Source organism: Ovis aries, chromosome 2 (genome assembly GCF_016772045.2).
Source record: "Ovis aries strain OAR_USU_Benz2616 breed Rambouillet chromosome 2, ARS-UI_Ramb_v3.0, whole genome shotgun sequence".
Lineage (NCBI taxonomy): Eukaryota > Metazoa > Chordata > Mammalia > Artiodactyla > Bovidae > Ovis > Ovis aries.
In genome coordinates this window covers 220,431,313-220,445,005 of record NC_056055.1, presented here as the reverse complement: position 1 = coordinate 220,445,005, position 13,693 = coordinate 220,431,313, and the positions used below count along the sequence as shown (strand labels likewise).

General features: G+C 54.1%; 1 protein-coding gene across 1 annotated transcript in view; it reads right to left on the bottom strand.

The window, feature by feature from the left end:
* The window catches only part of VIL1 (villin 1), a 23,962-nt gene extending 10,269 nt beyond the window's left edge, over positions 1-13,693 (bottom strand). Inside the window, exons 1-13 of the mRNA XM_027965183.3 lie at positions 13,648-13,693; positions 8,719-8,804; positions 8,334-8,408; positions 7,212-7,408; positions 6,504-6,612; positions 6,219-6,329; positions 4,536-4,738; positions 4,342-4,420; positions 4,065-4,163; positions 3,207-3,360; positions 2,546-2,646; positions 2,324-2,461; positions 1,583-1,741 (exon numbers count right to left, since the gene is read on the bottom strand). Coding sequence (XP_027820984.1) covers positions 1,583-1,741; positions 2,324-2,461; positions 2,546-2,646; positions 3,207-3,360; positions 4,065-4,163; positions 4,342-4,420; positions 4,536-4,738; positions 6,219-6,329; positions 6,504-6,612; positions 7,212-7,408; positions 8,334-8,408; positions 8,719-8,793 — 1,500 coding nt within the window. The 5' untranslated portion in view covers positions 8,794-8,804; positions 13,648-13,693. The remainder of the gene's footprint in view (positions 1-1,582; positions 1,742-2,323; positions 2,462-2,545; positions 2,647-3,206; positions 3,361-4,064; positions 4,164-4,341; positions 4,421-4,535; positions 4,739-6,218; positions 6,330-6,503; positions 6,613-7,211; positions 7,409-8,333; positions 8,409-8,718; positions 8,805-13,647) is intronic.

Genomic DNA, 13,693 nt, shown 5'->3' with positions numbered 1-13,693 from the left:
TGCCCCTTTGAATGCAGCGTATTTCTGGCATTTAAGCACACATGGAACAACAGACTGGTTTCAAATTGGGAAAGGAGTATGTCAAGTCTGTATATTGTCATCCTGCTTATTTAACTTCTATGCAGAATACATCATCAGAAATGCTGGACTAGATGAAGCACAAGCTGGAATCAAGATTGTCAGGAGAAATATCAATAACCTCAGGTATGCAGATGATACCACCCTTATGGTAGAAAGCGAAGAAGAATTAAAGAGCCTCTTGATGAATGTGAAAGAGAAGAGTGAAAAAGTTGGCTTAAAACTCAACATTCAGAAAACTAAGATCATGGCATCCAGTTCCATCACTTCATGGGAAATAGATGGGAAACAGTGGAAACAGTGTCAGACTTTATTTTGGGGGGCTCCAAAATCACTGCAGATGGTGACTGGAGCCATGAAATTAAAAGATGCTTGCTCCTTGGAAGAAAAGCTATGACCAACCTAGATAGCATATTGAAAAGCAAAGACATTACTTTGCCAACTAAGGTCCGTCTAGTCAAAGCAATGGTTTTTCCAGTGGTCATGTACGGATGTGAGAGTTGGACTATAAAGAAGGCTGAGCACTGAAAAATCAATGCTTTTGAACTGTGGTATTAGAGAAGACTCTTGAGAGTCCCTTGGACAGCAAGGAGATCAAACCAATCAATCCTAAAGGAAATCAGCGCTGAATATTCATTGGAAGGACTGATGCTGAATTTGAAGCTCCAATACTTTGGCCACTTGATACAAAGAACTGACTCCTTTAAGAATACCTTGATGCTGAGAAAGATTGAAGGAAGGAGGAGAAGAGGACGACACCGACTCAATGGACATGAGTTTGAGTAAACATCAGAATCTGGTGATGGACAGGGAGGCCTGGCGTGCTGCAATCCATGGGGTAGCAAAGAGTCAGACATGACTGAGCAACTGAATTGAACGGAACTGAAGCACACACTGCCTTGGACTGTTGATTCACTGCTTGTTCAGCAAAATGGTAAACAGCATTAGCATGGCATTCTTCTCCCCCTCAGTGCTTTGCAGAGGGCTGTGTACTTAGTAAGTGTTCAGTAAATAGGTTATTGCTAAAGGAATGCAAGAGATGGCTATTTCAACAGGGAAGTCTGCTCCATGTTATTTGGCAGCCTGGATGGGAGGGGAATTTGGGAAAGAATGAATACATGTATATGTGTGGCTGAGTCCCTTTGCTATTCACCTGAAACTATCACAACATTGTTAATTGGCTACACGCTGATACAAATAAAAAGTTAAAAAAAAAAAGGTGTCAGTGCACCTTAGGTTCATCATTCGGCAAATCTATCCAAAATAACTTCTTTTTTTCATCTAAAGAGGAGTTGGGGTGTGGAGAGTAATAGTCTTATACATGCTAATTGTTTATTAAATGAATTTTTAAAAACATTGAATAGTTATTTCTATTTCCATTGCACATAGGTGATGGAGCCTCAAACAGTTCCCTCCCAGGAAGAGTGGGCTGCCCCCTAGCCCTGTCCCCCACCCCACGTCCTCTCCCCTGTTTCTTGGAGCCCACCCCACCTCACTGCCACACCTGGTAGACCACCATGCGTCCCTTGAAGATGGACATGAGGTGAGGCGGCTCCTTGCCCATCGGGACCCGGATCTGGACCGGTTCATTGTTGTACTTCTGGTCCAGGATGACGGCTTGATAGGCGGAGGCTGTGACTTCATCCTGACCGGCCTGGCTGCCCTGGGTATGTGCAGGGTGGGAGGGGTGAGGCCAGCCCTCAGTTCTAACTTCATATCCAATTCTGACTGGCCCTAAACCCCACTTTCTTCCCCACCAATCCCCACCCTGAACACAACCAAAATCCACCCCCCAACCCAGACCTCAGCTGTGATCCCAGCCCCACACCTAATCTTTCTCCAGTCTCAGTCCACCCCAACCCATCCTGACCCACAACCTCCTCTCCCGCTTACTGCACCTTTCTTGAGGAAACACCGTGACTACCCCCCACTCACCCCCCAGCACCCCCAAACATCTCCCGCTCCCTCGCATCTGGACATAGAAACTCACAGTCAGAGCGGGTGAAGAGAAGGCACAGAAAGCCACGGAAGTTGGAAAGGAGACTCAGAGAACCAAAGGGGAAGGGTTGTGTGTCGGGGTACCCAGCATCAGGGGGATCTCCCAGGCAAAGCAGTTCCAAAATGGAAAGGGGGTAAGACACCCACCACCCGAGGTACTCAACACAAGGGCGATGGCCGCTTGGCAGGGCTGTAGTGAAGTGGGGCTGAGCAGCTGCGCTCTGAGCAGGGTGGAGTGGGGCCTGACCTGCCAGATGTACAGCAAGTAGTGCTGCTTCTCGCCGATGAGGTAGGTGTAGAGCAGCAGGTAGCAGTCGCCCCCAAAGAAGTGGCCGAGCCACTTGGAATCCACAGGCACCAGCTCTAGGTTCTCAATGCGCCACATCTGGGGCCGGTACCAGGCTAGTGTGAGGTCCAGGACAGGCTCCACCGACCCCGCCCCCCGGCCGGGCCTCTCTCCCCGTCATACCTGCACCTCCCCACTCCCATCGTCCACCATCTTCTGCTGGGCAGCCACCTGAGGCTGGACATGCATGGACGTGGCATCAAACTTCACCTGTTCCACCTTGGCTGGAGTGAGGGGGGACATCATGACACCCAGTGTCACCAGCTGAGTTCCCCCAGGTCCTCACAACAGCCCTGAGTGGGAGCTGCAATTCTACAGATGAGGCAGCTGAGGCTAGAGAGATTCGGTAGCTTATCCCAGGTCACACAGCTAGCCAGCGGCAGAGCTATAACATAGAACCCTATCTCCTTCCTGTAAGACTCATGTTTCATTGGGGCCTCCCAGAGCAGCCACGGGAGGGACATTTTCTCCTCCCCCAGGTGCGTGGCATGGAGCTTGTCCTTAGCAAATATTGTCTGGAAGACTGGAGATGTTTGGGTTTGGGTTCTGAGGAGACCCAACAGTACTCCAAATGAAAGGTGAGTTGTTCTCAGCTCCCTTTCTGTGACAACTCTTGAGTTTGTCCAAGTCCCTTTGTGTCCACGCCCCTCCACCTGGGGAGCCCAGAGTAGGAGTGAAGTGTGCACAAGAGGAGTGTTCGAGAAGGAGGGCAGGAGGCGGGTCCAGCGCTCTCCTGGCCCCACTGCCCGCTTCCAGACCCACCCCGCCTCAGGCCAGCCCTCACCCACGGAGCCCACGGTGTGGATTTTGCCTAGGCCGGTGGTCCGGTTGGGTACTGTCCACTTCTGGAAGAGCTGCTGAAAGACAGCTGACTCGGCCCCGTCATTCTGAAGCTCCACCTGTGTGTTCGGTGGGTACTGCTTCGCTTTGATAAAGTTCTGGGAAGAGAAGGAGGAGGCTGGGGTGTGTCCTTCCCCCAGCCTCCACCCCGCAACAGGAGCCGAAGCCTGGCTATAACCCCAATCAGACCTATCACTAACCTGCCCTGGCCCCATGCCCAAACCGGACTCTAATCGCTGTCCCAGTGCTGACCTCAAACCTAATCCAGCTGACTCCCACCCCAGGTCACACCAGACTCCACCTCAAACCTAACTCTGACCTCCACCCTGAATCTAACACTTACCCCCAAACCCACTTCAGATCCCCTACTCCAAGGTCAAATCTGACCCAAACCTGACCCCAGCCTCCATCTCCAAACTTGAGCCCAACCCCCAATCCAATGTTGACCCCCAGCCGGTTCAGGGTTACTGACTTCAGCTCCTACAATGACCCCCAAACTCTGACTTGGCCTCAGCACTATGCTGACCCACCCCGCTTCTTGTAAGAAGGCTGGCCTCCGTTTCTTCCTCCCTTTTTGGCGCCAAGCTCAAGGTGCAAGCCCTGAGGAGGCTCCCTTTTTGTGACAATTCTTGAGGTCACTGGGTGGTTGGCTTCCTGGGGTACAGAGAACCCCCAAGATGACCCCCACGGAGCTAAGTCAGGCCCGGAGCCACCCCTGGCCTGTGGCCCCCACTGCCCTCTCCCTGCTGGGAGGCCTTCTCTGCCCCTCCTCCAAATTCTCCTCCTGGACACCCAGACCCACCAGTGCCTGGTTCATGGCTTCCTTCTTCTCCTGGGTGTTGGCATTCTTGCCCTTCCACACATAGATCTTTAGGCCTCCCTGGTCCAGGATATAACAGTCCTGGAGGCGGGAGAGAAAGCACAGGGCGAGAGCCTGAGGGCGCAGGCTGGGAGAGCTGCAGACACAGACGTTTTCCTCTTGTGACCCCATCCCGACCACCCCAGGCCCCTGGTGGAGCGTGGACAGGGGACAGTGGATGATGGGGAGCTGGGGCTGGGGGCACCCTGGACCCTCTCACCTCGTGACTGAGCAGGTCTTGTGTGAGTGGCCGCGTGGCGATTTCCCTGACCACCACCTTTCCATCTGAGTCAGACACACTGCAGGATAAAGATGCGGCATAGACAAGGAGGATGCTGGACACTCGCCCCGGGGTCTCCTCCCCCAGGAGGCACCCCCTGTGCCAGGCGGAGCCCCGCATAGCCGGGCACTCACTGGTACAACTTGAGGGCAGCCTTGAGGGCCGGCTCTACCACCGTGTCGGCCACGGCGGCCTTCAGCTCCTTCCGCTGGCCCAGCACGTGGTTCATGATCTCCATCAGCTGCGGTGAGGCCTTCTCGTCCTCCCCGTCCACCACGCCCACGTAGGTGCGCCCACCCCGCTCCTGGTCGCGGATCTCCTTGGCCAGGTTCATGCCCTGCAGGGAGGCCCCGGGACGCATGAAGGCTGGCGGGGGGCGGGGGCGGTGGATAGGGCAGCATCCGCCACCCCAAACCACATCTGGGTAGCCCAGCAGCCCCAAAGAGGGAGGCACCTGGCCGGCGCTTCCCTTTCAAGGAGGGGACCAGGCTTTTAAGACGTGTGTCAGGAAGCCAAGCTAAAACCTCAGGAAGAGCAGTCTTCTTCATGAGCAAGAAGGGGTCTGGTTGAGGGGGTGGAACTTGCTAGGCCTTCAGTTTTGACATTGTATGAAATGTGTGATTTTGCTTCAAAGTTTTGCATGAGAGGTGAGTCCTGAAGATCACAGTCCTGTCTCTTTGTCCCAAAGCCATGTACACACACCCTCACACACTCACACACACACAAAGCCTCACATGGGCTCACACATATGTGCACAAACACACACACACACACAGCCTGGCTCACTCTCTCAGTCCAGCATCTCCTGTCCAGTTCCCGGCCTTACACTCCGGCCCCCTCCCCTCTCCACTGTTCCCTTCACCCCACTGCCCCCCCTCGCCAGGCCCACATTTCTGTTTCCAGCCTAGCCCTATTTATCCAGCTCCCAAGACAGCCCCATTTTAAGATGCCCCAAACCCAACCTTTTCTCCCCAACTCTGTTGCTCCCTGATCTTTCCATTTCAGAAAATGGGACACCACCCATCCCCACAAAAAGCACAACCTTTGACTTCTGTCTCTCTCCTCTCTTGTCACCCCCAACCTGACATACGTCCTGTGATTCCACCTTCCCAGCCCCTTCCTCACCTAGGCATGTGCCCTCAGCCCCTCCACTCCCCTCGCCCCTCAGCAGTCAGAGTGCCCCTCAACAGCATCCCAGGCACTGAGAACAAACCTCAACCCTCTCACACAGCTTCCTGACCACATAGCACGTCCTGTGAGACACCCCCACCCTCCTTTCCAAACCCCCCAAAGTCCCCGTCTCGGGCTTCGTCTGAGCTGGCAGATTGCCTGCCATACACCTCTCTCCTGCCTTAGGGCCCTCTCCTCCCCACCTGCCCTCCTCCCAGAAGCCTTCTTAGACCCCTCTGAACCCTGAGAGCCACACGCCCCACCCTTCACTTCTCCAATATTCCCTTCACATCTGGTCTTCTCTCCTGGATGGCCCACTGGACACCAGAGCAAGGGCAGGGCTCTGCCCATTTCATTGATCCCAGTGCTGGGCACAGCATCTGCCACACAGCAAGGACTCATCAGACGTTAGTGGCTCCGCCACAGTGCATGCATGCAGACTCCAGCACGCAGACCTCACTGCACGCACATGGAGACTCAGATCCACCTTCAAAGAGCAGCCCGGACAGTCAGGGGAGAGGGCGCTGAGGAAATGGGGACTGGCGGGGGCGTGGCAGCAGCCTGGCCAGTTTGGGAGGGAGGCAGGTGCTGGAGGGCGCAGGGAGGGGCAGGGTGGGATCTGGGGGGTGGGCACAGGGCGGGGTTACCCTCAGTCTCTCCATGCGGTTACTCTCTGGCCCATTCCACTGTATGATGAGCTTCCCAAGGTCCAGGAGGAAGACATCCCCACGGTTGAAACTCTTCCAGGACATCTCCACCTGGGGAGCCATGGGGCAGGCACAGACCCCACTCAGACCTTGTCCATCATCCATCAATCTCTCCCCAACCCCTTCCCTGCCCCTCACCCCTCCTCAGCCTCTGCCCTCCGCCCAGGTAGGGCGGTGGATGGGAGGCGAGGAGGCTGTGCCCCTTGAGCCCTGGTTGATGCCCACCTCTCCGGCCACCACATTCCTCTTGCCCTTGACGTGGAGCAGCCGCTGGATGTCATAGGAGTTTGTCTCCACTTGCTTCATGCCAGAAGCCACGCCCCCTTTCCGTATCCTGTGAAGAGAGGTGAACTGACCCAAGGGAGTGGGCTGGGAGGTGTGACAGGCCCCTGTCCTCCCAGATCCTGGGGATTTGGTTGCCACAGGGCCCATCTGAGGGCTGGACCTGGGAGTAAAGGGGTGCCTGAGGCCTTGGGGGCACAAACCCCAAACAGGCACTCACTCTCAGGGCCATGCACGTGCAGGGTTGCTCTATCGCCTCCATTTGCATGACCCTGGCAGTGAGTGCCTCCTTGGAGTTTGTACCCTAGGCGTCTCGCTTACCTCACCCTAGTCCTAGCCCTGCTGAGAAGCCTGCAAAAGGTGGGTGCATGGTAATGGGGCCATATGGAAGGACAGGCAGAGGACTGAAGCAAAGGGAAGAGGGGAAATGCTGAAGACAGAATTGTGTCTCCTCCCAAACTCAAGGCTGAAGACCAAGGACAGGGCAGCAGGAGAGATCGTGGTGGGGAATGGAAAGGTGAACAAAAATAACCTTCATGGGCTCCCTGCACAGCTTCAGGCTCCCTTTCCAGCCCCAGGTCTGCTCCCCAGCCTCAGATGTCCCTCCCAGCCCTGGCTCCATTCCCGAGCCTGTAGCGTGCACCTCCGTACACAATGCCCTTCTTGAAGTAGCCTCGGAAGGTGTCACTCTCGTTGCCCTGGACCTCACGGTGCTGGACGGCCCGGCCCTTCAGAAAGTCATCCATCTGTGTGGTGTAGATGGCAGCCGCCCCTTGCTCGTCCTGGGACGAGGCCTGGCCGATCCAGTAATGAATGTCATAGGACAGGTTGCTGCCTGTCTTGTGGATCTAGGGAGAGAACATGTCCAGTGGACCCAAGGCCCTGGGCTCCCACAGCCCTCTCCCCGCCTCTCTGCTTCAAATGGTCTCTTGAACGTGCGGGGCCAGCACCACAGGGGAGCTTGGCATGGAGAAGTTCAAGGGACGAGCGGTCAGGAGCCCTGCATCGTGTTGTAGTTCTCTCAGACCCTCTGAGACATGGGGCAGGTGTCTTCCCCTGGGCCTTGGAAATAACTTGGTTGGACTACGGCAGCATTTTCCAAAGTTATGTGCACAGACCATCAGAGGTCTAGGAGGTGACTTGGTAGTATACAGTGAAATGACTTTGGAAATTTTTTTTTGTCCACCCCTCTCAGCATATGGGATCTTAGTTCCCTAACCAGGGATAGAACCCATGTCCTCTGCACTGGAAGTGTGGAGTCTTAACCACCGGTCCTCCAGGAAATCCCTGATTATGGAAATACTTTATAGCTACTTTCTGTTTGTGAAACGGGACACTGCTTTCCATTCGTGATAATGACACCGAGTTAAGTTTTTAAATAAATAGATTTAAATTTTAAAAGTGAATCAGTAAAAGTACAAATGCATTAATGACACAGGATGCAGAAGAAACCAAGACGGTCAGATGAAGCTGACTGGATTTTGGGAACATGGACTCAAAGTGGGGTGACATCCCACCAGTTCAGAAGCTCCCCCAAGACTATACATCCACAGAGGGTCACCCCAGCTGGGAGCTCAGTGGTTCAAGGACAACAATTGGCTCTTGTATCTCTGACCCTCTGGTGCTACGGCTAGGCTGGGAACACCCACTGAACACTATCTTGGGATGAAGCTGGGCAGCAGTCCCCATTGCCCCCAGCTTCATGGTTCCTCCTGCTGCTGCCCTAAGCTTTGCTCTCTGCTGCGCCCCCTCCCCTGCCCATTCCCCACTCACAGCCAGGATTACATAGCAGTCACCATCAAAGAAGCTGCCAAAAGAGTTGGAAGGAACAGGCACCATCTGCATGGCCTAAGGAGAGAACGGAAGTCAGAGGGCTTGACCACCCAGGACCCCCAGCTTCCGTGCCTCCCTTTAACCAAACGGAGAGTTGGGAAAGGAAGAGCCAGGAAGAGAGCACAAAAAAAACCAACCAGGAGGGTGGATGTGAGGAGGGCGGGGAAAGGAAGGAGCAGGAGGAGGGGTCGATGCCTGAGGATGGGGCAGGGATGGCACCAGGGGCTCGCATGCCAGCAGGGCAGGATGGAAGACAGTCAGCCTTCCTCGCCTCAGTCCATCCCCGGCCTACAGAGCCCGCCCTGTGACCAGGCAGTATCCTCACCTCGATCCTCCATATCTGCACCCCCGGCGTGGTGATGTTGAGGGAGCCTTTGACTTGGGCGCTCAGTTTGGTCATGGCGGATGAGCCTAGGGGAGAAGTGGAATGGGAGCAAGAAGAGGACCTGGGAACCCTGGCTTCCAGAGGCCACTCTGTCAGCCCAGCCCTGGAGAGCTCCCCTTTCTCCAGGGCTCAGGGCTCTGAGAGAAGGTCCCCACCCCGGGCCCTGAGTGGCCAGGCGTGGTCCCACCTGGCTCTGATCTTGTCACTCTTGTTCAAACACCTTTCCTGACTCCCTATCACCTACTGAAAAAAGGTCCCACTCCTAAGCCTGGCAGGCAAGGCCCTTCTTGATGCAGCCCCAAACGATTTTTCTGCCTGAAAAGTTTTGACCAAAGTCATGCCTGGCTAAAAAATATATATTATATCATACAGAGTTTGTTTTTTTTTTAAGCAAAGAATAAACAAGGGTTGAAAAGTATACATGCTCAAAAGAATTGAAGAAAAACAGGTGTTCAAACAAAACTTGTACATGAAGTTTCATAGCAGCTCTATTCACAAGAGCCAAAAGGTGGAAAGAACCCAAATGTCCATCAACAGATGACTAAATCAACAAACGGTGGTCTGTCCACACAATGGAATAGTACTCAGCCGTAAGAAGGAATTAAGCATGATACACGCTGCATCGTGGGTGAACCTTGAACAAGATGCCGAGTGAAAGAAGCCAGACACAATGGCCCCGTTTTGTGTGACTGCATTTACATGAAGTGACCAGAACAAGCAAATCAATAGAGACAGTGAGCGATCAGTCGTTGCCAGGGGCTGCGGAAGGGAGGGAGGAATGAGAAGTAACCCCTTGTGGGTGTGGAGTTTCCATTTGGGATGATGAAAATATTCTGGAACTAGACAGCGGTGATGGCTGCACAGAATTTTGAATGTACTGAATGTCCCCTAATTGTACGCGTTAAAGTGGTTAAAATGGTAAGTCTTATGTTCTGTGTGTTTTATCGCAATAGAAAAGTGTACACAGCAGTTTCCTATTTCTTGCTACCCCAACCCTCAAGTGAAAGTGAAAGTCGCTCAGTCATGTCCAACTCTTTGCGACCCCAGGGACTTTAAATTCCATGGAATTCTCTAGGCCAGAATACTGGAATGGGTAGCCTTTTCCTTCTCCAGGGGATCTTCCCAACCCAGGTTTCTTGCATTGCAGATGGATTCTTTACCAGCTGAGCCACAAGGGAAGTCCCAACCCTCAAACACCCCTCAATTACTGTTCTGGTGGCCCACAAGATGTGGACCCCACCTGGGTAGGGCCGTGTTTGTTCAGTGCTGAATCCCCAGCTTCCAGCTCTGCTGGAACTTTGTTGAGTGGGTCTGTGGGTGGATGGTCAGGTGGTTGGGTGGTTGGCTGAGTTTGTGGATAAAAGTGATTAAGTGGATGGATGAGGGAATACATGAGTGAGTGAATGAATGAATGAACCTTTCCCACTGGGAACCGTCCTCCACCCACTGAGCTTGAAGAAACCTCTCCCCTATCTTCTTCCATGCTGTCTTTCATGGCTCTTTCCTTTGACCTCTAGCTATGTTCTCTACTCCAAGTGCACATCAGAATCACCAAGGGAGCTTTAAACAACACTGGGGCTCTGATGCGCAAGCTATGTCATACCCCCAAGGATTCTGATTTAATTAGGCCAGAGTGGGGCCCAGGCTTGGGCACTTTATTTTCTGCCTTTGGGGAGGTGAGCCAGAGGTGCTTTCAAAACTCCCCAGTGATTCTGATGAGCTAGGGAGGATAGCCACTTGTCCCTGGTAATTTTTGTTCTGGGTTTCCTGCCCCTCCCTTCCAGTTTGGAGGCCATCCCATTCCCCACGGAGCCTACCACCCAGCCTGGCTTGGAGTTGCCCTCCATGAATGCTCCTTGAACCGATGAATAATGAATGAAAGATCACGTGGCCCCCGCCACCGTGCTCTGACAGCTGGAATCTATCTAATCTCTCCTTGCACCTGGACTCTGAGTCACCCCTTGGAACAATGACCTGGTCTTTTACTGCTGGTAAACTCCCTCTTCCGACTCCTGAAGGGTGACCCCCCCTCCCTGGCATTGTGGGATTTGGGGACATCTTCCTGCCCAGCCTCTGATTAGCGCCCCCTCCAGCAAATTAGGGCCGCCTGCTGATGGCCAGCACTGCACCTGTAGGAGCACCTAATGCCTGGGTCCTGTCTGATATCCCTGTGGGTCAGGGCCTCCTCCATGAGATATTTCTCAGCCCATGGAGACCTCAGGGCTCCCAGGACTCCTTGTTCAGCTAAACCAATTTGGGTACAAATGAAGAAAATGTTTCCTTTTATTTCAGTCATCGCTTTTGCCCATATCCCTCTTTTTGCCAAAACAGACCGCCCTCACTAGCTGTGCGAACACGGCGTGTATCTTCACCTATGAGGTTGGCAGTCGACGACCAGGTGATCTCTAAAGTCCCACTGGGGGAATTCCCTGGTGGTCCAGGGGTTGAGACTGAACTTCCACTGCAGGGGGCACAGGTTCGATCCTTGGTTGGGGAAATAAGATCCCATGTGCCATGCAGTGTGACACAAAATAAATAAATGAAAAATTTTTTAAAAAAAAGTCCCATCAGGGATATTCTGAGTCTAGGAGGGACCAGCAAAAGCAAAAGAGGGCAGACAAGATGAGGCTCTTCTTGTCCATCAGAACAGTGGAGACTCAGGGGAGCAAAAGTTGGCGCTCTGCCTCCCTAGAGAGAAATCAGGATTGGGGACCTCCAGCAGCCTGAAGAGGGAAGAGGTGGGCAAGGGGAATCTGGGAGAGCCATCCCAAGAAGTGGACTCACACTGCGAGAGTACCCCCTAGATACCCGCCAGCTGCTCCTGCCTTGTAGACGCTGGTTAGAGCAGATGCCTCTGTCCCACAGCCCCCTCACTCTGATGGATCCTCTCTAGCCTTGCACCTCCTGAACTGCTGGGAGGAGTAGGGGGCCCATGCTGACCCCCCATTGCCCATAGCACAGCCCTGGGTTTGAATATGTGATGTCTTCTCCCTCAACTCGAATTCATTGTCTCCCCCGTCACTCCTGGTTCCCTCGCTCCTCTGTCCCCACCTCAACGAAGGGCACCATCACTCCCAGACCCCGAAGTCAGCCATTGGTGCACACCCCGAAACCTTCCCTCTCCTGCCCTCCAGCACACCCCCATCCCTCTCTGCTTCTGGTAACAGCACACCATTCACTGGCCCTGGCCACCCCTGCCCGCTCCATGCTGCTTCTCACTCTCCCCTCATGTCCTTTCTTTTCCCTTTCATTTTCCTTTCCAGTGCGCACCCCACCTTTCTTCACTTGTCCAACACTCCCAAGCTCTTCTGATCTCAACTTAGCTCTCATTTATTCCAAGATGTCTTCCTAGAATCCTCAGGTTAGACAAGAGACCCGTCCTCAGGGACCCTAAGCCATCCTGGCCAAAAAATGCTTCTCTTGGTCCTCTGACCACATGATGTTGATAGGATCTGTTTATAAGTATGAGGTTCCCAAGGTCAAGGACCTAGAGGCGTTTGTCTATGTAACCCCCGGCTCCTAGTACCCGTGCATGCTAAGTCGTCTCAGTCATGTTCAGTTCTTGGCAGACCGTATGGGCTGTAGCCCACCAGGCTTCTCTGTCCATGGAATTTTCCAGTCAAGAATACTGGAGTGGGTTGCCATGCCCTCCTCCAGGGGATCTTCTCAACCCAGGGATTGAACCTGTGCCTCTTGAGTCTCCTGCATTGCCTGGCAGGTTCTTTACCCTAGCGCCACTTAGGAGGCCCCCCAGCACATAATAGGTGCTCAATAAATATTCTTGAAGCAGAAATACTGAACTGCAGAATAAAAAGAGTGGCCCTTCTTAGGGCCATGGAAGAATTAGGTTTCCTGCTGTCCCCTGGGTCCCATCTTCCCTTTATAACTGCTGCCCCATTGTGCTGGGAGTTCGGGCTCCAAAGAGCTCCAGAGTGCTTCCACTGCTCTCTGTTGCTAGTCATGCGGTTCTGAGCAGGACAGGGATGTGGCAGTACTCGAAACGAAGGACACACTCCTGCTTTGTTAGGCCAGTGAGAGCAGAGCGAGTGACATATCCCAGCCCTCCAGCCTGCAGACTCAGCCTCACCCCCACCCAAGATCACCTGAACAGACTTCCTGGGAAGCAGGTGGTCAGTATGTCCCAAGATCCTAACCTAGACTTGCCCCCACTCCTCTGCCCCACCTCCTTTCAGCTGAATGGGGCTACAGGGCCTGGTGAGGCTAAGGGGATGGGTCCGGTGGAGGAGAGATGGGATAGCATGCCTGCAAGGGCGGCCGAGGGTAGACGGGGGCCCAGGGCCCTGCCACCACCAGCCCCCTGCCCCTGCTTCTGTCTTTGCCCATTCCATCCCTGATGGCTGTTGCTCAAACTTTGGTTTCCAGGAGACAGAACGCTGAGGTCCCAGGAGTGACAAGGAAATGAGATGCAGAGAAAAAGCCCATCTCAGATGAGGAAGAAATGAGCAAAGAGATGGTGGGAGCCAGGGGAGGGGGAGAGGGAGGTCAGGTTGACCAGCTGCTCCCTGGTGGCCCAGGACTGGCGGGTTTTACATCTACAAGTCCTTAGATTCTTCTCTGTCCAGGGCGATCCGGGCCAGGTGGCACCCAACGCAGGGCGGGGACCGATGGCAGGCAGGGGGGTAGGAAAGGGCCGTTGTCTGGGGTGGACGCTTCACTGTCCTTCTTTTGGAGGCCCGGGAGGCCACCCTGTGCTCCCTGCCCCTTCCAGATTCTCCAGAGAGCCAAGCCTCTCCCTCACCCCCGCACCAAGAAGCTGCAGGAGGCCCCAGGCTGCCCGAGGGAAGCAGCCGACCCTGTCCTGCCCTCTCCCACCACCTATGGTGCTGGGTCCCCGCAGGGTGGCCTTACCTGTCTGGGGAAGGCAGCTGCCACCTGGGAGATCTCAGGGAGTTGT